This window comes from Macaca nemestrina, chromosome 10 (assembly GCF_043159975.1).
Source record: "Macaca nemestrina isolate mMacNem1 chromosome 10, mMacNem.hap1, whole genome shotgun sequence".
NCBI classification, from domain to species: domain Eukaryota; kingdom Metazoa; phylum Chordata; class Mammalia; order Primates; family Cercopithecidae; genus Macaca; species Macaca nemestrina.
Window position 1 is genome coordinate 141,189,843 of NC_092134.1, and position 25,724 is coordinate 141,215,566.

The 25,724-nt window shown below is 49.2% G+C and overlaps 1 protein-coding gene across 21 annotated transcripts in view; it reads right to left on the bottom strand.

Annotated features, from left to right (window-relative positions):
- Positions 1–24,233, bottom strand: part of LOC105484109 (calcium voltage-gated channel subunit alpha1 C) — a 649,973-nt gene extending 625,740 nt beyond the window's left edge. For 11 of the 21 annotated variants that reach the window (XM_071070630.1, XM_071070633.1, XM_071070626.1 and 8 more), the window contains exon 1: positions 23,701–24,232. In XM_071070630.1, coding sequence (XP_070926731.1) covers positions 23,701–23,749 — 49 coding nt within the window. In that variant the 5' untranslated portion in view covers positions 23,750–24,232. Of the gene's footprint in view, positions 1–23,700 lie in introns of all 21 variants that reach the window. The other 10 variants (XM_071070642.1, XM_071070643.1, XM_071070639.1 and 7 more) reach the window with 3 other exon arrangements.
- Positions 24,234–25,724: the final 1,491 nt, after the last annotated feature.

Consider the following 25,724-nt stretch of genomic DNA (forward strand, 5'->3'; position numbering starts at 1 on the left):
ATATCCAGAAGTGAAAACAGACCCATTTGACATTGCTCTGCAAGTTTCTGCCCTAAATTAGACAGTGAATCAGAAGGTTACATCTGCGGGTGGGTTGCAGAGAGAAAACAAAAATCCCTAGCACATGCGAGCACGTTGGAGGAAGATGGGAATCGAAGGGAAGCCTGTGTAAGGATCTTTTTCTCAAGTCAGGAAAGGCAGATCCAGGCGAGTCTTGTTTTACTGCAGTGCAGACAGCGACAATTCCAAACTGATAATGAAAGACCCTAAAATAGGCCCTATGCATCAGGCTGCCCTGTGTCCCTGGGAAAGAGCCATGTGTCAACTGGATGTCAACCCCAGCATTTTCTTACTGACCCACCTCCCTGACTTTTATCTCTGAGCATGCAGATAAGCACATATGACAGTCTCTAGAGATTATTTCTAAATATACCAACCCCTGTTTATACCAAAATGGGTTCCCTGACTGTCAGTTCTCCATGGGTGCAGGCAGACTCCCAAGAACAAGCCCTGGCACATCCGCTCCCAGGAGAAACCTGGGGCACAGCACAAGCCAGGACTCTGGGAACCTGGCTCCACTGTTCTACATCGGAGGCTGGGACAAGGACAAATCCATGGCACTGACGCCACTTCTGTGAACATTCCTGCCCCAAACTTTCCCCTGACTCGGGGAGGCCAGGGTAGGATCCACAGGCTTATTCTGCCAACCTATGGACTGCTATTTAAGCAAGCAAGAAAGATCTCAAAAGCCCAACAACAAAGCATCCAAATTAGACAGGAAATAACATAAACAGGGCAGAGCGTTTTAGAAGCCAGAGCTCAGAAAACAAGCTGCCCAAGTTCAAATTCCAGCTCTCCCATTCATTAGCTGTGTGACCTTGAGCAAATTACTTAGGCCCTGGGAACGTCAGTTTTCTCCTCTGTCAAATGGGTTTCCATAAATGTAAAATTTTCCGTAAAGTGTAAAATGTAAGAGGTCCCCACCTCATCAATGGGAGGGGAAGATTACACGAGACAGTGCATGGGACACACTTAGCGTAGTGCTTACCAGGAGCTGATGAGCAGGGCTCCTGCCTGCACCCAGTGAGCGGCTGCCACCCCAGGAGTAAGGGCTCCATAAACAATGGCTATTTGTCTTCAGAATGGCCTCCCTATCATCCCTTGCAATCATCAAAGTCTCTGGCTGTAGAAACAAATCCAAATGGAGGCCTGGGCTAAGGAGAGTGGGGGTGAAAAGATGTTGGCTGTCATGACTCTAAACTGTTTATAACTGAAGGAATGCATTAAGACACTCACACTCAGGAAACTGATTTATGTTAAGTAAATGGCCCTACATCCCTTGGACGTCTCCACTGGAGCTCCCTCCACAGCCCAGTCATTTAAACACATGGCTTGATCCGGGTCCCCATGTGGGTGTTGGCAGGTTGAAAGGCACTTCCAAAGCCAGCAGGCTCTAGAATGCCAAATATGGCCAAGCTCAGACCCCGCGAGGTGGACCACAGGGAGGCCCCCCACAGGTGCCAGAAGATGGGGAGGGGTGACTCAGACGGCATTAGCTGACAGCTTCAGGGTATAGATGGCTATGGGCTATTTTCATTTCCAAACAAAATTTTCCACCCTATAAACCCTAAAGTATTTTATCGAAGCAGGGGGGTCTAATTCATCCATTTGCTGCGGGAACGGCAACATCTTCAGCAGGGAAGAGACAGCTATTTTGAGTCACCGCACTAACGGTCCCCTCCCCCTGAGAGAGCCTATCAACAGCAGGATTCCCTGGATGGAAATTTCCACCCCCAGAGGAGACCCCAGAGGAGTCACAACCAGTTCATGGTACAAAGGAAGAAGAGCAGGGCCAAGCCTGCACCTGCTCAGACTTTCGCCCGCACCCGCTCATTCAACTTTCGGCAACTCACAGTATCTCCGAGCCTCAGTTTCCCCACCTGTATGCTGGAAATAAATCTGTCATGGGGTCAAGTAAACAATGCAATGACACAACATGCGTGAGATGTTTTGAAAAATCCTTAGAATGAAGGTGCAGTAAAACTATAAAGTACTATTTACTGACTCCTTCGGGAAAGCTAGACCAGAAATTAGAAGCTCTCAGATTAATTCCCCTTTAAAAATATGTCTATGATTTACCAACCTAGCTGAATAAAAAGGGAAGAATATAATTATTTAATGGGTAGATGCTTTTTCCTACATTATCCTAACACATACTTCAACAGATTTTTTTTTCATTGAATTGGCTATTTGATGGAGATAAGCACCTCTCTGGCTCTTTGAGGAATGGCCAGAAATGCAGTTGTGCCACTTGCCTTCACTCCTGCCTAGGCCTATGGCAGACATCACTAATCCATCACTGAACACTTTCCCCTAGTTCCTTACGCAATGGTTCAGGATCCTTTCAACACAGCCCTCCAGGTGGCCACAACCAGTCCTAAATCCACACAGGGTCTGAAACCTATTTGTCATCTTAGATTTCTCCTTTGCCGGATGTAACTGGAAGTCATAGACTCGGCAAAACCATCCACAGAATGATTTTCATCTGACTAATTCCTCCTGAACTTATTTGCTGATGCCTGAAATTCCTGGAAAGGAGACAAAGTCTTTCATTTCACAATTAGAGAAAAGGCTGAACATGCAAATACTTCAGAGGGAAGACAAAATGACTTAAATGTATACAAAAATGTAAACAGTTGATTCCAGCCTCCCTCTGAGCAGGTTCCAGGTGGCTCTGCTCCGGCGGGGCTTTCAGCTGCATCCTAAAGACCATTGTCCTCCCACCTCTGCTTTCTCCTGGCAAAGTTGCCCTGGAGGGCCAGCCCAGCTCCTCCAAGACACAGCCAGCACTGCACTGCAAGGATGAGCAAGAACAGTGCAGCAAGGGCCCTTTCTCTGTGGGCATGTTTCAGCAGAGGGAAGGAGAGATACAAGGGAAGAGCCCTAGACCCCTGAGGGTGAAGTGAGAACGTTCCACAGCAATGGAAGGGCACAGAAGGGTAAGATGACAACCAAAGACAAACTTCAGTGACAGAGATAGCCACTCAACCTCACAAAATACCATGTTTCATCCTGTCTTTGACCCCCTTATACCAAAAGCTGCTGATCTCTTGGACTACATTTTTTTAAGCACTTAGTCCTTGATGGATCAGGGTATCTGCCTGTGCACTGGAGCTCCATAGAAAACAGAACAAGACTTTCAGAGCTGAAAGATTCACTCACTTCTCAAACAAGTTTGGTCTAACAATGGCCTGTGTTGCCACCACAGAGAACGTGTGATGCACTTCCAGCCGGTGGCCCCACTGTCAGCTCTAGCACGGCAGATGCTCATCTGTTTTATTCATCAACATATCTACCACTGCGTCTGTCTGGTATCTAGTAGACTCTTAATACATGGCTGTCAAAATTGGTTATGCCTGGTTATGCCCTCTGCCAAAGGCCATCGCAGTGCCAAGCTCACGGTAAGCACACATTTAACATGGATTGATTGATTGTTGATTGACAGTCTGCCCTGTCTTTGGTTCCCTAAATGAAAGCAGTAGAATGAGTTAGCCTAATATACCTGACATATACCCAATATACCTAACCTAATTTACCTAACAGATACCTAATGTACCAAAAATATATTTTAATGTAGATCTAATGTATACCTCTTGTATCAAATTATATACCAAAACATTGAAAAGGAAAAACCATGGACTAACATCTTGAATGTTTAAAACACTCTGTAAATAAGTAAGTTCCATCGAACAGACTAGAAATCAATAGGTGCCATGAACAGGAGGCAATAAATGAGGTAAGTTATTAAATATTATCTTGTCGGGCCGGGTGCAGTGGCTCACACCTGCAATCCTAGCACTTTGGGAGGCCAAGGTGGGTGGACTGCCTGAGCTCAGGAGATCAAGACCAGCCAGGGCAACACGGTGAAACCCCGTCTCTACTAAAATACAAAAAAATTAGCCAGGCATGGCAGCGTGCACCTGTAAAGTTCCAGCTACTCAGGAGGCTGAGGCAGGAGAATTGCTTGAACCTGGTAGGCGGAGGCTGCAGTGAGCCATGATAGCATCACTGCACTCCAGCCTAGGTGACAGAGCGAGACTCCGTCTCCAAATACATATATACATATACATATACACGTATATATACACGCACACACACGCATATACATATATGTGTGTGTATATATACGTATATACATACATATATGTATATATGTGTGTGTGTATATATGTTTGTGTATATATATAATCTTGTTGCATAAATTTGAAGTTTTGCCTTACAAATACAGCTTTATTAAATTCAAGAGAGAATTATTTAACAAGCCAAGCAGAGGTATATTAATTATAACCCCTTTCCAGTAAATATACAAATACTTTCAAAGCATGTCCACATCCATTATCTCATTTGTCTTCACAACATCCTTGGGATGGTAGCAGAAGTATTATTAGTGGTCTCTAAAACACAGGTTCAAATTTCCAGTTCTGGCACTATGGCAGGCCATGCTCAGAGCACCAAGGAATGGAGAATTCATGCACATATTGTGAATTCATTCACAATAGAAATTATAAAGGGGAAAAGATACTCTATGTAAAAACTAAAATATTTGAAAAAGTAGAAATTCTAGCAATAAAATGTCATTGAAATTGCAAATGCATTTAAAGACTAAGCAGCAGATACAAATGAAGAGGAAACTGGTGAACTGGAAAGCAAAGCAGAAGAAAGTATCCAGAATGTAGCAGAGGATAGAAAACAAAATATAGAATATGAAAGAACATTTAAAAGAAAGAGTAAAATGAGGAAGATCAATACATGTTTTAATAATAGAGTTCCAGGGGAATAACATAGAGTGACTAGGGGAGAGATAATATTTGAAAAGATCATGAGGCTGGGAGCGGTAGTAGCTCATGCCTGTAATCCCAGCACTTTAAGAAGCCGAGGTGGTATGATCATCGGAGCTTAGGAGTTCAAGATCAGCCTTGGCAACAGAGCAAGACCTCATCTCATCTCTACTAAAAATGAAACAATTAGTTGGGCATGGTGCTGCATATCTGTAGTCCCAGCTACTCAGGAGGCTGAGGTGGGAGGACTGCTTGAGCCTGGGAGGTCAAGGCTGCAGTGAGCCAAGATTGTGCCACTGTACTCAAGCCTTGGCAACAAAGTGAGACCCTGTCGAAAGGAAAGGGAAGGAAAGGGAAGGAAAGGGAAGGAAGGAAGGAAGGAAGGAAGGAAGGAAGGAAGGAAGGAAGGAAGGAAGGAAGGAAGGAGAAGGAGAAGGAGAAGGAGAAGGAGAAGGAGAAGGAGAAGGAGAAGGAGAAGGAGAAGGAGAAGGAGAAGGAGAAGAAGGGAAGGGAAGAAGGAAGAAGGAAGGCAGGAGGAAGGCAGGAAGGCAGGGAGGCAGTAGAAGGCAAGGGAAGGCAAGGGAAGGCAAGGCAAGGCAAGGGAAGGGAAGGGAAGGGAAGAAGGAAGGAAGGAAGGAAGGAAGGAAGGAAGGAAGGAAGGAAGGAAGGAAGGAAGGAAGGAAGGAAGGAGAAGGGAAGGGAAGGCAAGGGAAGGCAAGGCAAGGCAAGGGAAGGGAAGGGAAGGGAAGAAGGAAGGAAGGAAGGAAGGAAGGAAGGAAGGAAGGAAGGAAGGAAGGAAGGAAGGAAGGAAGGAGAAGGGAAGGGAAAGGAAGAAGGAAGGAAGGGAAGGGAAAGGGAAAGGAAGAAGGAAGGAGAGAGAGAAGGAAGGAAGGAGAGAGAAGGAAGGAAGGAGAGGGAAGGAAGGAGAGAAGGAAGGAGGGAAGGAAGGAAGGAAAAGGGAAGGAAAAGGAAAGGAAGAAGGAAGGAAGGAGAGAGAGAAGGAAGGAAGAAGGAAGGAAGGAGAGAGAAGGAAGGAAGGAGAGGGAAGGAAGGAGGGAAGGAAGGAAGGAAAAGGGAAGGAAAAGGAAAGGAAGAAGGAAGGAAGGAAGGAGAGAGAGAAGGAAGGAAGAAGGAAGGAAGGAGAGAGAAGGAAGGAAGGAGAGGGAAGAAAGGAGGGAAGGAAGGAAGGAGTGAAAAGAGAGAAGAGAAGAAAGAAATAGACAAGAAAAGAAAGAGAGAGAGAGAAAGAAAGAAAGAAAGAAAGAAAGAAAGAAAGAAAGAAAGAAAGAAAGAAAGAAAGATAATGACTAAGAACCAGTGAGTGATACGAATCCTCAAGTTGAAGTATCTCACCAACTCCCAGCAATATTTTTTTAGTCTATGTAATTAACACACCATTGTAAAACTGCATAACACTAATATATCTTTTCAAAAATCAGAATATTGATTATTCATTTAGACTGACAGCAGACTTCTCATCAGCAACAATAGAACCCAGAAGATAATGGAACATCTTTAAACCACTGAAGACAGACTGCTATCACAGAATCCTGTATGTGACTAAACTATCATTCTAGAATGAGAAGCCAAAAGGAATAAAAGAAAATTTCAGACAAAGACTGAGGAAGTTTACCACTCATAGACCATTGCTGAAAGAACTACAAAATATATGTTTCAGTGCTAAGGAAAGAAACCCAGAAAGAAGAAGAGGAATGCAAGATGCAATAAAGCTGCCTCTCAAAGACATTTTTGAAAATGGGTGTGACTTCTTAGTCACATCTACCACAAGTAAGATAAAGCGTCCCCAATTCAAGACTCTCTCAGTAGTTTCATATGCAAGGCTATGGAAATGTGGGACATCCCCATTCCTTTAAAACCTAAAGTCCTTTGTCCCTGGTACTATTTTTGAAGTCATGGAGCAGCACTGTTTTATATTCTTCCCGCTCCACCCCCAAGACATTCTTTCTTAGTGCGAACTTAGCTCAGAAATGCTCTTTAAGGCTGGGCATGGTGGTTTAAGCCTATAATGCCAGCATTTTGGGAGGCCAAGGCAGGAGGATCACTTGAGGCCAGGAGTTTGTGACCAGCCTGGAAAAGATAGTGAGACCCTGCCTCTACAAAAAATTTAAAATGTATCCGGACATAGTGGCAGACACTTACAGTCCCAGCTACTTGGGAGGATTGCTTGAGTCCAGGAATTTGAGGTTGCAGTGAGTCATTATTGGATGACTGCACTCCAGCCTGGGCAACAGAGTGATGCCATGTTTCAAGAAAAAAAGAAAAGAAAATAAATACTCTTTAAGCATTTAAGCATTTAAGCTATAATGTCCCAATGCAACTGATAGTACAAAAAGGACCAGATACAAAGTTTTCTCCTGCCATATTTCCATCGATCCTTTTGAAATACTCAAGCAACAGTCATTATAAATAGGGTTACAAGAATAAATAGATTCATAAGGTGGGAAGGTCAGAAGCAGAATCCTAGACATGGGAAAATTACATGGTTTGATCAAAATGTCAATGTGACAGATGACAATACATCTAAACATAAATTCCTGCCCCCAGATATGGCTGTATCTTGTGACAACATGCTGTCTTTCAGGGGTTACAAACTCGGTCACACTGCTCTTTCCTCCTCCCTGCTTCTTCTCTCTGACACACACGAATGCACATTCACACATGTACATGCACACCCACTACATGCAAGTCAAATAACTTATAAGGGTTTGGCCCCCAAGTGTTAGAGGAACCTTTCCATAACGTTCCATCTTTGGTTTAAATTTTCTGTTCATTTCCTTCTGGGCCTGAAAGATGTAAGCTGATGACCCTGATTGCCATTTTATCTTTTCTCTTTCAGACAGACCCAGGAAAAATCATTAGGAGGAGTGCTAGCTGTGCCAGTCTGAGGGCCAAGGATGCATGGGACCGCAGGCTGTGATGTCTACAGGTCTCTGAAGAAGAGCTGAGTCCACTTCTCGAGAAACCAGCCCATTCCATGGCTTCCCCCAACTCAAGGACATTCTTCTTCTGGTCATTTTCTTCCTCAAAATTTTCTTTCTCCTTCATTTTATTAGAGCCAAGTCAAACTCCAAAGAAATGCAGAGGACCAGTTGTCTGAATGTGGCAACAGCTGGAACTGTGGAACCCTGTCCATCTGGACTCTGAGTTCATTCCCCAACTGATACCCTCAGAGGAAAACACTGCATTCTGCCTAAGTTTCACTGGAGTGGAAAAAAGGAAAAATCCCAAAGCCTTTTGTTGCCCAGACCCAGCAAGAGATCAAGCTGGGGTCACTGCTGCCCTCGAGGTTCATCAGAATAAGGCCAAACTCTGCAAGTAGGTTTCCAGATGAGGCCAGACAGGGTGAGATGGTGGCCACAGGGCCTGTCATGCCAACTCCTATGAGGGCTGCCATAACACACTGTTTCCAGGCAAGGCACACAGAAGACCAGTGCTATTTCCCTAGCCAAAAATGGAAGAACAAAGGCAAGGACTTGGGGCCACTGGACTGTCTATGCATTTCACCATGAGAAGCTAATACTCCAAACATCATGCAAATTGGCATCTATGAGAAGTCAACAACTGTGCCTCCTTTGGGAACAATGCCAACATATAAGTTCGTTCGGATGCAGGGGCTCTGGCTGCTGCAGAGAATTTGAGTGAGGTGCAGAAGACCAGCATCCCCAAATCAGAGACACTAGGCCTTTGCAGCCACCGCCTCTCTGCCTGCCTCTCGGAAAGGCCTCCAGGCCACTCACAACCCCCACACCAGACCGCTCCCCACCAGAGTCCTCTACATATGTGACAGGGACTCAGGCAGAGTCTAGGGGGTACCTCCTGGTCATTCACACCTTCCTGCACCCACGGTAAGCTCAGAGCCACTCAGCAGAACATATTTCCATGGCATTCAAAGAGTGTTATTGTCCTTGGCACCAAATACTCACATCCTTTCATGAAACATTCAGGATATCATATTTTTCTTGATTACAGGGAAATCTAGGCATTGCAAAGCTCAAATGGGATCCAACCAGAGGCTTTCCAGTGGTTTGTAACATTTTTCTTGCGGGATTATAACAGGGGAGAGGATGAAGAAAAAAATAATAAAATGTTCTGTTCTCAGGAATTTGATATTCTGATATAATTATAAGGATATAAAATCGCAGGGCTTAACACTCCACAAAGGCTAACTGGTTCTCCAGAGAGCCAGTATCATAGGCTGGGAAGCTGGGCTTGGTTTGGATGGAGGGGTATGGAGAGACAGGGGTGGGAAGAGTGTGAAGGTAAGTGTTCTCCCAGCGAGTGTACTGAGGTTGGCACTTGTGGTCTCGATTGCCCTATCACTCCTCCTCTCTACTGTTGTGCCCTGACTGGGGTTAACAGTGCAGGTTCCTTGTCCTTGATGCCTAAGACAGTCTGTGGGAAGCCTGGTGTCTCAGGTCCACCTCTACCAGTCCTCACATCCCGTACTTCCTTCCATCCATGTTACAAATATGACCTCAGGGCTCCACACTACGAGCTCTCTCTCTGCTTTGGTGTCAGCACCCAGAAGACCCTCTGGAGGCCAAACCATGAAAGCAGTAAAGTTTGTCTTCATGTGCCTACTGTTACACACAGGCACACACACACACACAGGCACACACACACACACACACACAGGCACACACACACACACACGCACACACACACACAGGCACACACACACAGGCACACACACACAGGCACACACACACACAGGCACACACACACACACACGCATCCTAGTCCACAATCCTAAGCCCACATCCTTAAACTGCCACCATCTCCACCACCCAGGCTTTTGCCATCTTCCTCCTGTTATGCTCCCCAAAGGAAGCCCACCTGGCCCTTTATGCATCCACTCAGAGCTCAAGGGGCCCACCGGCTATTCTGATGACTAATCCACCTGGGATGGAGGTAGGCTGGGGGATTCAGACTCCCTGACTCCCACTAAAATTATGCATCCTGGCTCCTGCATCCCATTGGCCACCTCGATTCTCCCACACCGGCTCAAGCTTGGCACGCCTCCTTACAGAGCTAGAACCCTTTGCCCCCAGACCTACTCAGCAGCTGTCTCACTTTGCCAACTCATTTCTGGGGAAGCTTTCTCTAGGAACGCCAATCACTCCTGGCCCCTAACTCATGCTTCCAGACCTTGGCCGGTGCCCTCTGGAACCTGCGCACCCTTGCGGATTTCTCTGGGTGTCTCACAGTGTTTCCCACTGACTGTTCCCTCTTCCAGTCTCCTCAAGCTCAGGCCCCACTCCAGGTGCCTCATCCCTCCCAGCATTCAGCACCCCTGCCTGAGACCTCTCCTGTCCTCCTTTCCAGCTCCCCCCATACCCCTCTCCATTTCCTCATCCCCTGCTTTACTGCATGGCTGCCTCTGAAGACAGAGCGCTACCTCCTTTGCTGGGGTTGGGGCTTCCACTCCCATCCCCAATGCCACTGCCTACTGCCTGCTTCCCAATCTGCTCCCCTCTCTTGCATTTCCAATCTCTCATGTGCCAACAAATCCCTCCCTTCTCCTTTTATTCACAGCCAAAATTCTTGAAAGAGTGGTCCCCATGTGCTGCCCCGACTTCACAACCATCACACCTCAGCATTGCACAGTTGGGCTGGACAACAGTCATCTGAACCCACTCTCCAAGCCAATCATTCAATCCAGTGGGCTTCTCAGTTCCCATCTTCCCTTCCACGACCCCATTCAGCAATGACAGTTTCCTGGAAATGTTCTCCTGCCCTGATCCTCCAGACCCTGCAGTAGTAGCTCTCCCCCCACCTCCCTGACTGCTCTGTCACTGTCTCCTCCATTTTACCCTCCTCCTGTCTGTCTTCGGCTCTCCATCCTTCCTTCCCTCTGCTCTCTCTCCCTAATGGCTCCATCTCCACAGCTTCAAATAGCACCTTCTTAGACAGAACTGTAATTCTGCATGCATGCTGGGCAACTTCTACTTGCCTCCGAAGACAGCCTCTACCCTCCCCATCCAGATCACAGCACAGGGCTCCCTTGTCTCTGGCTTTCTGCCGGGAAAATCACTCCTTCCCTCTCTCGCCTGGACAGTGGCAACAGCCTCAGAACTGCCCCTGTACCTGCAGCCTCGACTCCCCTACCTCATCCTCTAGCCTCTGCTGCCTGGAAGAGCTGCTCTGAGTACACTCTCTCTCCACTCACACACTTCAAACGGCCCTCCATTGCCTACCAAATGCCACGCAAACTCTTCAGCCCAAGACGGCGTGCTCCACGCATTATCCCCTTCCTGCCATTCCAACCTTCTCTCTCACTTCTCCCCCCTTGCAAAACCTTGCTCCAGCCAAACTCAACTCACTACTCCTTTGAAATTCAATGCACATCCCTGTGAATACATTACAGGCCATCCCATCCTTTCGATTGGGAATGTGCACCTCTCCTCTCCACCCCATTTCTGTCCACCCTTCAAGGTTCAGCTCAGTCACAACCTCCATGTAACACGTCCTCCATTTATTCCATCTTTCCACATCACCCTTCTTCTTTAAATCTGTGAGCCTTTACCTTTATATCCTTGTAACACCCAGCAGATTCCACCTTTTGTTACAGTTGTGGGTGTCTGCGTGTCTAGGCATGCATCTCACCTCCTAGTAGAATAGATACTTCCCTTGAAGGAAGGGATAGTTGAGGGCTATAACCTTGAAGGTACTCTTGAATCCAGAGATCCTATAAGCAAACTGCCTTGCAGATAGCAGATGCTCAATCACTTTTTGTTAATGACTAACCATTCCTATTCTGGAGGGAAAAAAAAAAACTATCTAGAATTGTTTTCATCACAACTGGCATGAGACATTCCATCTTCAGAGATATTTCACAGTCAATTTATCCTAGAAAAGGCTTCTTATCTCCTGGTCTTTCAGACAGCTGGGCATAGGTCAAAATTTTTGCCTTTTAAATAATTTAAAAACCAGAGGCACAAGATCCTATTCATGGCAGACCAAATATGAGCTCTGAGTCACTGAAATCCACTTGGATGTAGAGCTCGAATCCCCAGGATGTCTCAGGCAGCCAGATATGGCAACAGAAGCTTCCACCTTGGAGAAATGCAACATTCCAGCTCTGGACAGTGGCCCAGATGGACCTGTGAACAGGGCCAGTGAGGGGGTGTGAGGGCAGAGCCCACAGGAGAGGAATTTACTCATAGTAGGTTGGATTAAATTAAGTGCATTGGGCCGGGAGTGGTGGCTCAAGCCTGTAATCCCAGCACTTTGGGAGGCCGAGACGGGCGGATTACGAAGTCAGGAGATCGAGACCATCCTGGCTAACACGGTGAAACCCCGTCTGTACTAAAAAATACAAAAAACTAGCCAGGTGAAGTGGCGGGCGCCTGTAGTCACAGCTACCTCGGGAGGCTGAGGCAGGAGAATGGCGTAAACCCGGGAGGCGGAGCTTGCAGTGAGCTGAGATCCAGCCACTGCACTCCAGCCTGGGCGACAGAGCGAGACTCGGAGACTTCATCTCAAAAAAAAAAAAAAAAAATTAAGTGCATTGGCCTTCAAAGTGCAAAGTCTTCTGAGCTTCACACACCTCCGTGAGCCTGTGTGCTTTTTTGCCCATACCCCAGTCTCTGATTAATGGGTTCAACCGAGGCATCCGTGTCTGTGTTTGTTTCTTCCTCAGATTAGCAGAGTTCAGCATGCTAAGACAGAAATGCAGCTGATGATATTACCACTCTTAGGTAAAATGATTACCAAGAAAACACCCATCCCAAATGAGAAGAGGCTTCCAGAGTCATTTAACTGGGGCATCAATCCACAGCCAAGAGCCTACCACGTGCTGCTGTTTCCCCTGGCTGTCTACCCGCTGCTCGCTTCCTTCTCTCCTTCCTCCTTTCCTGATTTTCTCCCCGGACTATTTACCTTTCTTCTCACGTTTTGGCCTTTCTTGCCTAGACTTTAGATGTGTGAGGAGCAGGTGAGAGCCCTGGGGAGCTGCTATTCCCCCCTGAAGGCAACTTTCAGGCTGAAGGCAAAGATCCCTCATTAATCAGTCGTGCCTGAGGCAGGGCAGGCAGCCCCTGGCCAGCACAGAGCACAGAGCAGCCTCCCCCACACAGTCCAGGGAGGACTCGGCCCAGCCACACATGGGGGGAGCCACCCTCTACCACAGTCCTCAGGCTTATCAGGCCCACATCTCTAACCACAGGCATGGGTGCTCCTGGACAAGACACACAGGCAGAGGGAGAGACAGACACAGACTAAATAGCTTTGTCTTGCCAAATACCAATTTCCTGTTGAGTTGCAAAGCCAGGTCAGCAACGAGGTGAACGCTGAACTGTGTGGTACAGAGACAGTATTTGTTTTTTTGTTTCTTTGTTTTGTTTTGTTTTGAACAGAGGCAGTATCAGTCACTCCTCATCAAAAGGCAGCTGTCAGATTGTGAAACACCAATTAAAGTCAAATTTCTGATATAGGAACTGTGAGCCCACAGTAAATACCAAACCCTCACTACTGACACAATAGGATTTCCTAACGCTGTAGTCTCATCTACACGGGCTTCAAACTTGGGGCACTACACAAGGAAGTGGACTCTTGAAGCTAAAAAGTCATATTGCAGGGCCAGCAATTTCACTCCTAGGTAAACCCAAAATAATTAAAAATGGACTCAAATAGATCCTTGAATACTGGTGTTCATTGCAGCACCATTCACAATAGCCAAAAGGTGGAAACCCAAATGTCCATCAACAGAAGAATGGATGAGCAAAATGTGGCATGTGCTTTCAATGAAATATTATTCAGTCATAAAAACGAAGTCCTGACACATGGTACAACATGGATGAACCTTGAAGACATTATGCTGAGATACTTTTGAAAAATGCTAAAACCACTTTCTTGTGTAATTGAAAGAAAATGCTTAATCCCACCTCCAAATGACAGCCAGCTCCCTAACCAATTTCACGTGCTTCCTTTCAATTTCATCATTTATCATGCAGATTGCTATGACCTATCTAGGTCTGAAATTTGTGAGATATGTTGCCAACAGTCAGACTACGCAGCAAACTCCAACTGTAGAATTATTATTGCTGTTGGCCGGGCCCAGTGGCTCACGCCTGTAAACCCAGCACTCTGGGAAGCCAAGCAGGTGGATCAAGAGGTCAGGAGATCGAGACCATCCTGGCCAACATGGTGAAATCCCGTCTCTACTAAAAATACAAAAATTAACCAGGCGTGGTGGCGGGTACCTGTAGTCCCAGCTACTCAGGAGACTGAGGCAGGAGAATTGCTTGAACCAGGGAGTCGGAGGCTGCAGTGAGCCGAGATCGTGCCACTGAACTCCAGCCTGGTGACAGAGCGAGACTACACCTCAAACAAACAAAAACAAGGAATTACTACTGCTGTCAATAATGCATGAAAATCCATAAAGACGAAAGTAAATTCATGGTTGCCAAGGGCTGGAGAGAGAGGGGAATGAAAAGTAACTACCAATGGGTAAAGGGTTTTTTTGGGGGAGTGATGAAAATATTGGGGAACTAGGTGGACCACTGAATCGTACACATCAAAAGGGGTAAATTTTACAGTATGTGAATTATACCTCAACAAAGCTGCTATTTCAAAATAAGTAAATAAATAATGCATGAAGTCTGGAGAGCTCAGCTTACATGGACGGTCCCTGGGACTCACAGGAATCCTGTTTGAGAATGGAGAGACAGGGACAGTCCCTGGGACTCACAGGAATCTCGTTGGAGAATGGAGAGTGTCTGTTTTCCAGGCGGGAGTGACTGAGAAAATGTGCCAAGAATGGGTGGTGAAGCAAGGCCATCCTACAAAGGGGTCCCCCGAGAGACAAGACCTAGGTGGTCTGTGAAGGCCTATGAGGACATCTGAAGACTCAAGGAGGGCCCTGGCAGAAACCCTGGGAATGAGGGGAAAGCCAGAGGATGGGACCAGGAGGGGAGGTGGGGTACCGGGACCACATACAGCCATCAAGTAAGAACAAGGATTCCTGCTCTGAGCTTCCACAAGGCAAATCTAAGCCAAGGTTCCAGAAGGCGAGGACAAGGTCATTTTCCCAGGATAGATGGATAGTGGGCTCCTCTTTCTGCTCTTCCCCATGGGGAGAAGTAACAGAAAGAACAAATGTTTTGACAGACCTGAATTTAATTTCCAGCCCCAACACTGTCTGGGTGGCTGTGGCCACATTGCTTAAGATCTTTGTTCCTCAGTTTCCTTATCTAAAAAATATAATTAATATCCACGTGCTAGGATCAGTGTAAAGATAAAACATATTAAGCACATGAAGCACCAAGAATATTGCCTGACACATGCCAGGCATTCAATAAATGGTGGCTATTACTCTTGCTCCCTTTTAAAGTTATAAAAAGGTAGATGTTATACCTCAATATAGTTTTTATTCTTTAGATAAAAATTAAAACATATATGGCTCCACAGATCACAGGACCAGAGCTGGGGGTAGAGCAAGGCGCAAACAAATGTGAAAGTTTCCCAGCTTACTTTTTGATGATGGGATTATTTTTGCTTTGGGAACTAAAACTAATCCTGTCACTTAGACTGTAAAGCCCTTTCCTATTCTGATCAGTGTCTTAGGGAGCTGCACAGAACTGTTCCCTCTATCTCCAAACCTGCAGCACTTTTGCTATGAAAAAATAAATAAGTTTATTTTCCAAACCCAAAGTTTACTTGTGAAGCAAAGTTTTATTTTCCAGCCCGTCCTCCTGTACTGGGAAGTTGTGTTTCGGTTTGGGGAATTCACGTTCAAAAGGGAGGAGACACTGGTTTGCCAGGTGGTGTCCTTCCTGCCCTCAATGGCCCTATTTTCAGATATTCAGGCCATCAGAGGACTTCCAGCCAGCATGGCTTTGGACTTGAGGCCGAAGGCAGGCAGCCATGTGTGGTGGCAGTGAGGGGTCAGCAGCATGGCAGGGGGACGGCTGCCGGGCATTGGGAACCATGCATCCCCACGTCCTCACCCTCAGCTTGGAAACAGCAGCAGTTCACTTGGCTCCACTGTCCTGAGAGCCTACTGGCCACAGGCTTCTAGACTCTCTGGAGGGCAAAATACCAGGCCCATGTCAACCAATGGTTCACTTCCTCCTTGATTATTCTGGTATCAGTCAGACCACCTCAGACTCTGGTTTCTCTTTGTTTTACATTTTCACCTTTAAAATATTGAATAATGTCAGCCCTCCAACACCACCTCCAAAGTTGTTCGAAATGCTGCGAATGTTACTTCATGGTGTTGCTTTTCCAAACTCGGGTGCTCTGCTCTCTGATGGGGAGAAAAAGACTAGCTGATGTTTGAACAGTGATACACACTCATTCTCCCATTTGGATCCTCACAGCTGCCCTACGAAGTGAATTGGATATGGATGATTATCTCCACTTTACAGATTAAAAACAAAAGGGGGATTTGATTCCTTCTGAACTCTCAGAGAAAGAGATCAAGTCAAAGAATGTGACCCAAGACCCAAGTCATTTCTCTAGCCTACAGCCTTATTTATTCTTTAGCTATTCACTTTGTTACTTTTGTTAATGTCTTTGAAAGGTTTCAGCCCAACCTAGATTATTTTGGAAGAAAAAAAGGAATATAAATGACTGAACATGACACAATGGTTATAAAGTAAATAGAGCTTAATTGAGTAATCAAGTCAACATTTCTGCCCACAGGCAATATGGAGAAGAACATTCATTTACTGTCTAGATTTTGGCTTGGTTCTCCAAAGGACAGGAGACAAGATTATTTTATTTTCCTTTCAGCTAGGTTCAAGCGGGCAACACCAAGTGTAGCCGAGTATATTAAAAGAAACCCCTGTTGGCAAATTGGCAGCTTGAATATTTCATGAAATTATCACAACACTATGTTCTGAAATGGTGGCTTCCTCCAGGGAACTCAAAGGCCACATCTCTACGCGTGAGCCTGGCTCATGCCTCCGTCTTCAAGCCAGATTGAGTCAGTCTCAGAGGCCTTCCAGTTTCTTGGAGATGACTTGAAAGAGTATCAAACAAGTCAGCCAATGAACACTTCAAAGAAGATGGGAATGCCAGAAGCAGGTCCTGGTGATTCTCTTCCATGGGCTGAGAATGTCTCCTGGGAGTAGGCCGGGGGTCCCAGGAGACCAGCCCTGACATGCGAACAGAAAGATGCCCTTGTTCGCCCAGCTCAGGTGGAGTCTGTGGCAGCCTGTTCACAGTCTCTACCCTGGGGCTAATCTGTGTGTCCGTACCCCGGTTACTGGTAATGCCAGCTGGTCCATGTACCCGGTTACTGGTAATGCCAGCTGGTCCATGAAGTCCCTAGCAGCTCACCAGCACAGCCTGGCTTCCCATCCCCATCCCACTCTCGCAAAGGGGCTGAAACAAGCCTAGATTGGGGCCGAGAGGAAGTGAGCAAATAAAAAAGGCTTAGAGGCAGATCTGTTTGCAGACAAAATCGTGATCTGAATTTTGCAGGAGTTTCTTGTGGACATGTATGAACTTCTACTCTGTAGTCTAAGAAAGTATTTTTAAACCTTTCCAATGATAGATTTCCCCCACCCCACCCTTCCAACTCCATTCCTAAATCTAACATCGCAGAAATTATTTTAAGGCAGTACAAAGGTGGAGGCAGGGGGAGGAAGAATAGAGAGGTTGAGAGATCTACCAAGCAAAATTTAGCCAGAAGCACTAACAAGGCTCTCTCAGGGAGCCAGCGCCAAGTGTGGTAAAAGCAGGAGGATAAAGAGACTGAAGAGCTTGTATTTAGTTACATCCCTGCCTCGGTGACCCTTTAGGGGCCTCCGTTTTCTCGACTGGAAATGAGGATTGTCTCTAAGGTTCCTTTACCCATAAAATGTCCTGATCCTAGAAAGTAAATTCCCAAAGACACATTACATTTATTCTCTGTTTGACAAACCCTTTAAAGAACCAGAGCCTAGCTCCCGCCCCCTATATACAAAGGGTATATAGCACAAGAAGCCCATTTTAAAGTGAGGGTGTTTTGGAGAGAACTGTTTTGTGGGGTTTTGGGGAGCGGAGGGGCTGAGAGGTTCAGGTTTCTTGCCAGTTAAGCCTCGCTTTGCTCCCCCTCTGCTTCAGCCAGATGAACCCTTCCTCTAGTTCCCTCGGCTCCCGGGGAAGGAAGGGTCTATGTTCAACCTCTGCCTGACTCCTGAGCTCCAGGCCCAAACTTCTCTCCTACAGTCCCTACAATCCCTACTTAAATTCAGTTCAGTGCCACAACGAGTAACTGACTGCCCCAATGACCTTGCTCCCCAAACCCTCCCAGACACCCTAGTGGGTTGGGGCTCCTCTGGCTTCCCCTCATCTTCTGCACCTCAGCTCTTGGAAGCTCCAGCCATCTCACAGCTCTGCTTTTCTGTGGGGTCATCCCGGGTTCCCCATCTCCCAGCTGGGGTCCTGTCCACACAGAACACGGAAGCAAGGTTCTCCAGGGACCTGCGCGGGTCCTGCCTGAATTCGGCAGGGGAAAGGGGGCAGTAGAGAATGCGCCCACTTCCCTTCCTGCCGTGATAAACAGCTGCCTCCAGGGGTTCCTCAACTACAGAAGCCAAGAGGGTCTGCCCGCCTGGTCCAGGCCCGTGTCTACATGGGCTCAGGAAAGCCTGGTCTTGAACAAATAAGCACCCCGTCTGGGAACTAAAACACAGAGAAGAGCTCTTCTGGAATGCCCAGGTTTAGGTTCAAATGATGGCATTCATTATTTCAGCCTTCCATTCTGCTTTTCCCACAGGGGGCTCAGTTTAAGTCTACACACCCCACTTTGAAATGGCACTGAAAAACATTCCATTCCATTTTCCCCGAGGGATCCTGTCACTTTTCCTTGTTTTACGCGGTATCTAACCTTGAGGTACATGTAAACAGGTGTTTACTAAATTATTTTAATAATGACAGCCACGGCTCAGAGTGTTATTTCATTATCAGAATGTTTAGCACTTACGTCGCTAAATATTTAGCACCTGATATGTTGCAAAACAATTCCCCATGCCTTTTTTTAACCAATCTTCTGTTCTCCTCCACAGTGCCCAACATTAACCTAGGCAACTGTGAGGATGGAATCTAGAAACAGACTAAATCAGTGTGATTATTTTGTTCATTAGGCTTGTTGTTAAGTCTCCAGGTGTTTCCCAAACAGTCTATCAGCTTTCTGTAGTCCATACTGGAGAATAAAACTGTCTGCTGAATTTGAATGCTGAGCACTGATTTCAGGGTCCCGGCAAGGAAGAGGTGAGATGACGCCGGCTGACCTGTACCTCCTACAGAACAAGTAGCTGCTGTGTCAGGCGGGAGGAATTACTGTAAAAGGAAGAAAGTGCTGCCAGCCACTCACCCCTTCTTAATACAGTGCCAAGGGCTTCTCAGACCTCATGGAACTTGCCACGCAACTAAGAAAACCAAGTGAAGAAAGGAATAGAAAAGAAAATGCCAGGCGCTGGAAAACATCACTGGAAATCAGAACAAATCTCAGTTACTTCCTAACCTGGATCTCCTGAGCTTTTCTGCCATTACCCAGCAGGAGACCCAGGCAGACTCATAAACGGAAATCAACTGTGAAGTGCACCCAGTTGTTTTTGTGTTCTTTTACCTATTAAAGTTAGGAAAACGTCTTCCTGCCTTTGGCTGACAAGCTTCGTGACTGCCCAGGTTTGGGTTCCCAGATCCCATGGCTTCAGGTCACCCCATGCTCCACTGGGCTTGGGCACCACCGGGCCCTCCAGTTACTAAACCATCAGCGAAAAATCAGGGAGAAAATTAACATACGGCCATACCCAGTTCGGCGATTTACCCAAAAGGCTCCCTCCAGGCTCGGCGGGATGCTGTCTGTGCTGGGAGGAAGTAGACGGCTGTGGGAAGAGCCTGCAATGGACTCAGGGTGGAGAGGTCACTGTGGGACCTGGGTCCCTCCGTGATGCCGCGAGGGCCTCCAGTGTGGGCGGTGGCATGGAGACACACTGGTCTTCTGGGTTGCCTGTGCCAGGGCAGGTGTGGGCCTGATGAAAGCAGCACAGCTCCAACAGGTCACAAGCTCCAAACTCCCCCTACACCTTTCATCACCAGCCGGACCCTGAAGCCCCTTTCCTGACTCCTAAGCCCTGTGGCGCCACCTACTGGAAGAGGCAGAAGCCACATCTACTGCAGGTCTGGCCAGGTCGCATTCATTCATTCACGCAGGCATTGATTTGTTCAGCCTTGCATCAAGGCCCTGGACTGAGCAGCGGCCAGTCCTAGGAAGCAGGGATCCAAAGATTAGCTGGGCCTCGAAATCTCCATTCGGTATGCTCCTTGGACCCCTTTGGTAAGTCTTACAGAAGAACCCAACTCAAGCAGTTTTAGTTGAAGAAAAAATTAAAGAGTCCTAGGTCATTGCCAAGACCGAGACATGGTCCCAGGGGGCTAATGGCTCATCATTTCATTTGCAAAGCACTTTGCCTGCAGCATCTACCTGTAAGAACAAGTCTCCCTTTACTATGAAGAAGAAATGTTTAAACAGTCTTAGGAGACTGCGTTATCAATACTCCCCTCTCAACACCCCAGGTCCCTGAAGGGCATTAGCCTCTTGTGTGATCTATTTTAAACAGCTTTTCCTTATTCCATGCGTGTATACACACACACACACACACTTAAATACTGTTAGTGTGTATTCTATGGAAATAATGAAAACTTGACTCTTTTTAATATATTCTGTCATATTCTGAAACACTAAAAAGTACCTGACCAATAGTAGGAATCATATGCTGAACTCCAAAAGCCCCTTTTCTCCAGTGTTCTCCATGCAGGATCAAGAAAAAGCAAAGCTAACGCCACAGCTTTCTTTAACCTGCTCAAGCTGATGTGCGAGCAACATTGTTCTCTGACCATTTGTAAAGAAAGTTAACTGTGATCATTATTATTATTACCTTATTAAAGCGATTCTTACTCTCCTGAATTGCTAAGTAGTTAAAAGAAAAGCACAGTGTGTCTTGCACTCTGAGAACACATGTTTCTCCCCTCTGCCTTGTCTCTAGCAGATAAGGGACATTCTGGTGTTTTATTTGTTCAATGGTTGACTATTAAGACACTCATTTGCTAGCTGGAGCCTGCAATGGAAAATCAGCCCAGAAAAGTGGGAGGCTGGCACAGGCCCAGAGTAGACAGGGCACCAGAGGCGAGGCAAGGCTTGAGTGTGCCACTCCAGCCTGAAACCCAGGGTCAGAAGCTCGTCCTTCCATGAACTTCCAGGCTGTTCCCAGGCACTGACCTCCAGTCTCCTATTCAACCCTCAAAACACACACACACACACACACACACACACACACACTCTCACACATGCACACACTCCACAGAAAAGGTGAGGGTGCAAGGACTGGTGCATTCCATGTCTTGGAGTATGTTGGGAAGAGACGGATGCACAGCCCCGGCCACTGGCAACTTTTTTGGTTCTCGACTCTTTGGTTCGTCACCATTACTGATCTTCTGAGGCAGTCCTAGACTCCTCTTCTGTCTCCTGAAACTCTAACCCCTATTACAGCTCACCCACTCCCTTTAGTGATTAGCCACAGCAACCTCTTCCTTGTCAATGTTCATCCTCTTCTAGGTCTGCCTTCCCCGCCTCCACCACCCTCCTCCCCTCTCCTACCCCAAAAACCTGGGCAATGCCAACCAACTAAAGAAGAGAAGATGGAGAGCAGAGGGGGGACAGGGATCTTGGTGCTCTTCCACCTGGGAACCGCATCTAGAAATGGAGGCAAAACTGCTCCCATGAATTATATAATCACTGCAGCTTCAAGGGAGAGAACTGGAATTCAGGTTGCCATAGTGTTTGTTGGCATGTTGCTGGAAAGGTAGAGCTCTCAGCCACTGGTTCCCTTGCTCCCTTCCCCTCTACCTTTCTCAGGAACCTCTCTGGGGTTGGCACTCCTACTTTTAATGTCGGTTCCCAGCATACGGCGGGGAGATGCTGAGACGCAAAGGGGCAAAAGAAAACAACCAGAGTAAGGAAATGGGATCAGAAGGGGTTTCATCCTGCCCTAAGAGGAGTCCTTGTAAACTAGTTACGATTATCATCCTGTGAATAATCATTATTATTACCACAGTACATTGCCATTGACAGTGATACTTAGGGCAATACTACAGAGCTCGCCTCTTCAATGCTGCTTAGACTGAGGAGGTGGGTAAAGCACGCAGTCTCAGAACCTGGAGGGGAGTCATCTTGCATCCCCACTCTTCACAAATACCACTCTCTTTTGTGTCTCCCTCCCTCCCTCCTAAACCATTCACTACCCCATCAGCTACAGAAGGGACAGGGGAGCAGGTGAGGGATGGGGTCACCAGTAGAGAAATCCAAACATGGACGCTGCCCTTGTGACCCCGAAGTCCTGTCTCACCCCAGAACCCATGACCCTTGACAAGATTCTTTCTTCCAAAGGAGGCCAAAATCCCCATGCTGCCACCCATGCTGGAAAGCAGAGAAGACTGGCCCCAAAATCAGTCTCAGGAGAGATGGAGACCAGGCAGGCCAGCTGGCAGCTTCTGGCTCTAAAGAGTGAAGGCCCTGTCCCCAGAAGGTGGAGCTGGGAGCAAACAGAGGGGAAAAGCTGGACAGAAAGACCTGGAGACAACTCCTTCCACCAGGCTGGTCTTCGGAGGATCACTTGGAAGAACCCAGGGAAGAACAGAGACCAGCAGTGACAGACAGGCTTTCAGGGCAAGAGAAGAGGAAGAGTGGAAACAGGGAGGCTCCGGGAACTGGGAGAGAAAAGGGCGAGACTACACCAAAGAGACAGAGAGAGCAGTGGCGAGAAGAGATGTCACGCCTGGAGGTTGCCAGAAAGCCCCGAGGGACCACCCTGTCTGCACTCCCCCGCCTCAAAACCTTAAATGCTGAGCAACGTCAAAGAAAATAACTTGTTAATATGGGGGGAGAGCGGCGAGGGAGAAAGTTTCCAGGAAGTAGGGAGTTACCTGACTGCCTTTCACCATCACAGGGGGAGCTGGTGACACTTGCGGCCAAGGATGGAGATGCTCGGAAAACACTGGGCAATAGTATGGAGCCGCGTGAGCCAGGCACACCCTTCCATGATCTCCTTCAAACACGAAACAGCAAAGCCCACACACCGCCCGGCTCCTCGCCGCTTCCATCCTCAGGTGCTAGCCCACATATGGGTGCGAATGAGAACACACGCGGCGTGGGCGCGCTCGGGGTCAACGGCAGTGGAGAGGTGGGTGGGTGTAGGTGAGCGGCGGAGGAGGGAGGGAGAGAGGAAGAAGGGGACCGACGGAGGGGGAGCGAGAGGGGCGCGCTGGGGCTCACATCTGCACCGCCGCCCCCACCCGCCACCTGGAGCGCGCCGCCCAGGGCAGGGGCGCCTGGACCAGAGTGGACGCCGGGCAGCGCCAGGGCGCCCCAGGGGCGGCCGTGGGCGCCGGGCTCTGCCGGCGCGGGGTGCACGCGCGCGCGCTCCCAGCCGCGCCCCGAGCCGGGCGAGGGACCCCGGGCCTCTGGGCTCCGCGGCGCCGGCGCCCTCTGCCCCCCGCGCAGCTGGCCAGGCAGCCGGGCTCTCCAGGCGAACGCGAGAAAGCGAGGCGGCGGCGGCCACTTGGGGAACTTTTCCCCCCTCGCCTGGAATTTCATAGGAAACACATGCTCTGGAGAAGCTGGGGCCCGGGGGGGGGAGGGGCGGGAATTTTCCGCTCCGTCTCGCGCGGCGGTTCGGGCCCCGGTCCCGCCGGGCTCCCGGGCGCTCCGACGAGGCGGAGGCGCCCCTGGCGGACGCGGCCCCGGGCCACTCTGCAGGGACCGACCCCGGGGCCTCGGGGAGCGCGGGGAGAGCAGGAGCCCGGTGGAGAAGGCAGGGAGCCCCGGCGAGGCGGCGGGGTCCAGCCTTACCTTGGTGGTTTTCCTCTGGAATGTACATCCTCGTATTCTCATTGACCATGGACCAAAAATGGTTTTCAAAGGAGGAGCAGCCACGAAGAGGAAGAAATGTGAAAACACCCCCCAGCGGGTCTGGATTAATCCCTCCTCCGAGGCCGGCGGCTTTCGTGCAAGATTCGAGGAAGCCGTGGTCTGCAGTGTTTCTTCTTCCCTGCCGACGATTACCTGATTCCCATTATGGCATCAAACCCCAAAAACTGCTCCTTTCCACTACTGCCTCCTCGAGTGAAATTGTAATGCATCCTCAGTACATCCGGGCCCCTTCCAAGAATTGAGCACCGCACCTCTGGCGGCTACACCATTTGAAAAAATAAATCGGGAGAGGCAGGGCGAGAAGAGGCGGAAAGGAGGGGCGGGGGGCGCGCGGGGCCCGCCTGGGCCGGCAGGGGCCGAGGCGCCTCTGCCCACTGCCGGCGAGTCCTCCTGAGGCCCCTGCCCGGCTCTCTGCTGTCAAAGGGAGCCGGCAACTCCTGGGCGCGGAGGCAGGAAGAGCCGCCGCCGCCGCTCCGGGCCCGCCGCGCCGCGCCGAGCGCCGCTCTGGCAGGAGCTGTTTCTGCAGAGGCAGCGAGAGGGAGACACCGGGCGCGCGAGAGCGCCGCGCTCACTCCCCCCGGCCCAGCCCCGCCGCGCCCGCGCCCGCCCCTGCCCGCGCCGCCCGCCCGCCCGCCCGCCCGGCGCGCCGGAGGCAGACGCGCTGAACGCTTCCAGATGTGGCGGCGGCGGCGCGCAGGGAGCCGGGCGCACGGCGCGGGGCGCACGGCGGCTGACTGGAGCCCGAAGTTGGGCCCCCTCTCGGCGCCCGCGGCAACGCCGCCCGAGCGAGCCCTCGGCCCGCATGACGTCAAGGGGAGCGGGCCCCGGCCGCCGGCGGGCGAGGGGCGGCGTGAGGAGCCCCCGGGGAGGCCGAGGCGCGCGGGGGACCCGGACGCCCGCCGTGGTGGCCGTGGTGGCCGCGGCGCGGACACACCCCCTCGCGCCCCGCCGGCGGCGTCGCGCCCCCCGCGCCGGCCTGCAGCCCCCCGCCCGCGTTCTCTCCTCAGCTGCGGCGGCGCGTCCCTGCTGGGCCGGCCACGCCGGGAAGGCCTCTGTGAGCGGAATTCCAAGGAGGAGGAATACAATTTGCCCAACGACCAGGGTCTGGTTTCGGATCGGGCCACCGAACAAAACGGCAAAATGAGCCGTGATTCCGTGATTCTGTTTGATCAATTATAATCAGAGCGGTTGTAGAAGTGACAGATAGAGGAGGGGAGGGGAAGCGGGAGGGGCGGCGAGGCGGAGCCTGGTAGGCGAGGCAGCGGTGCCCAGATGTCTGAACAGATTCCTAGACCCAGGTTTGCTAATTCTTTGGAGGCAGCCGAGCACGTGTTCTACTAGGATATCCTTACCTACTTCTCTTAATTATTTCTGCAACTCCGGCAGGAACCTATCCAGCACCTCTCCTTCCCGGAGAAGCAAACACTTCCCTCCAGAACTCCCTGCAACCGCAGCAAGTTCCACGGCACCCCCTGCAGGACCGGGCTCCCCTCCAGTAGGGCTTCGTGATCCCTTTCAGGGGGGCCTACAACTCCCTCTTGGGGAAAACTTCTACCTGCCTCCACGTAAGACCTCCTCGCTTCCACATCCACTCTCATTCCCTGGGGGACCCTAACCATTCCCGTGGCTTTCAGCAGCTGTCGATATCAAATGTCTATCTCCAGCCCAGACCTCTCTCCTGAACTCCAGACTACAGCCGACTCTGTCTGATAGACATCTCAATCCTAATACATCCAAACCCAGAATTCCTGATCTCTTCAAAGCCTGCTCCTCACACAGCCTTCCCCATCGCAGTCGATGACAATCCCATACTTCTAGTTGCTCAGATCAAAATCCTGGAGTCCCTCTTGACTCCTTTCTCTTATCATTCCACGTCTAGTCCATCAGGAGATCCTGTTGGCACTGCCTTCAGGCGAATCCAGAACCTGACCACTTCTCAGTTC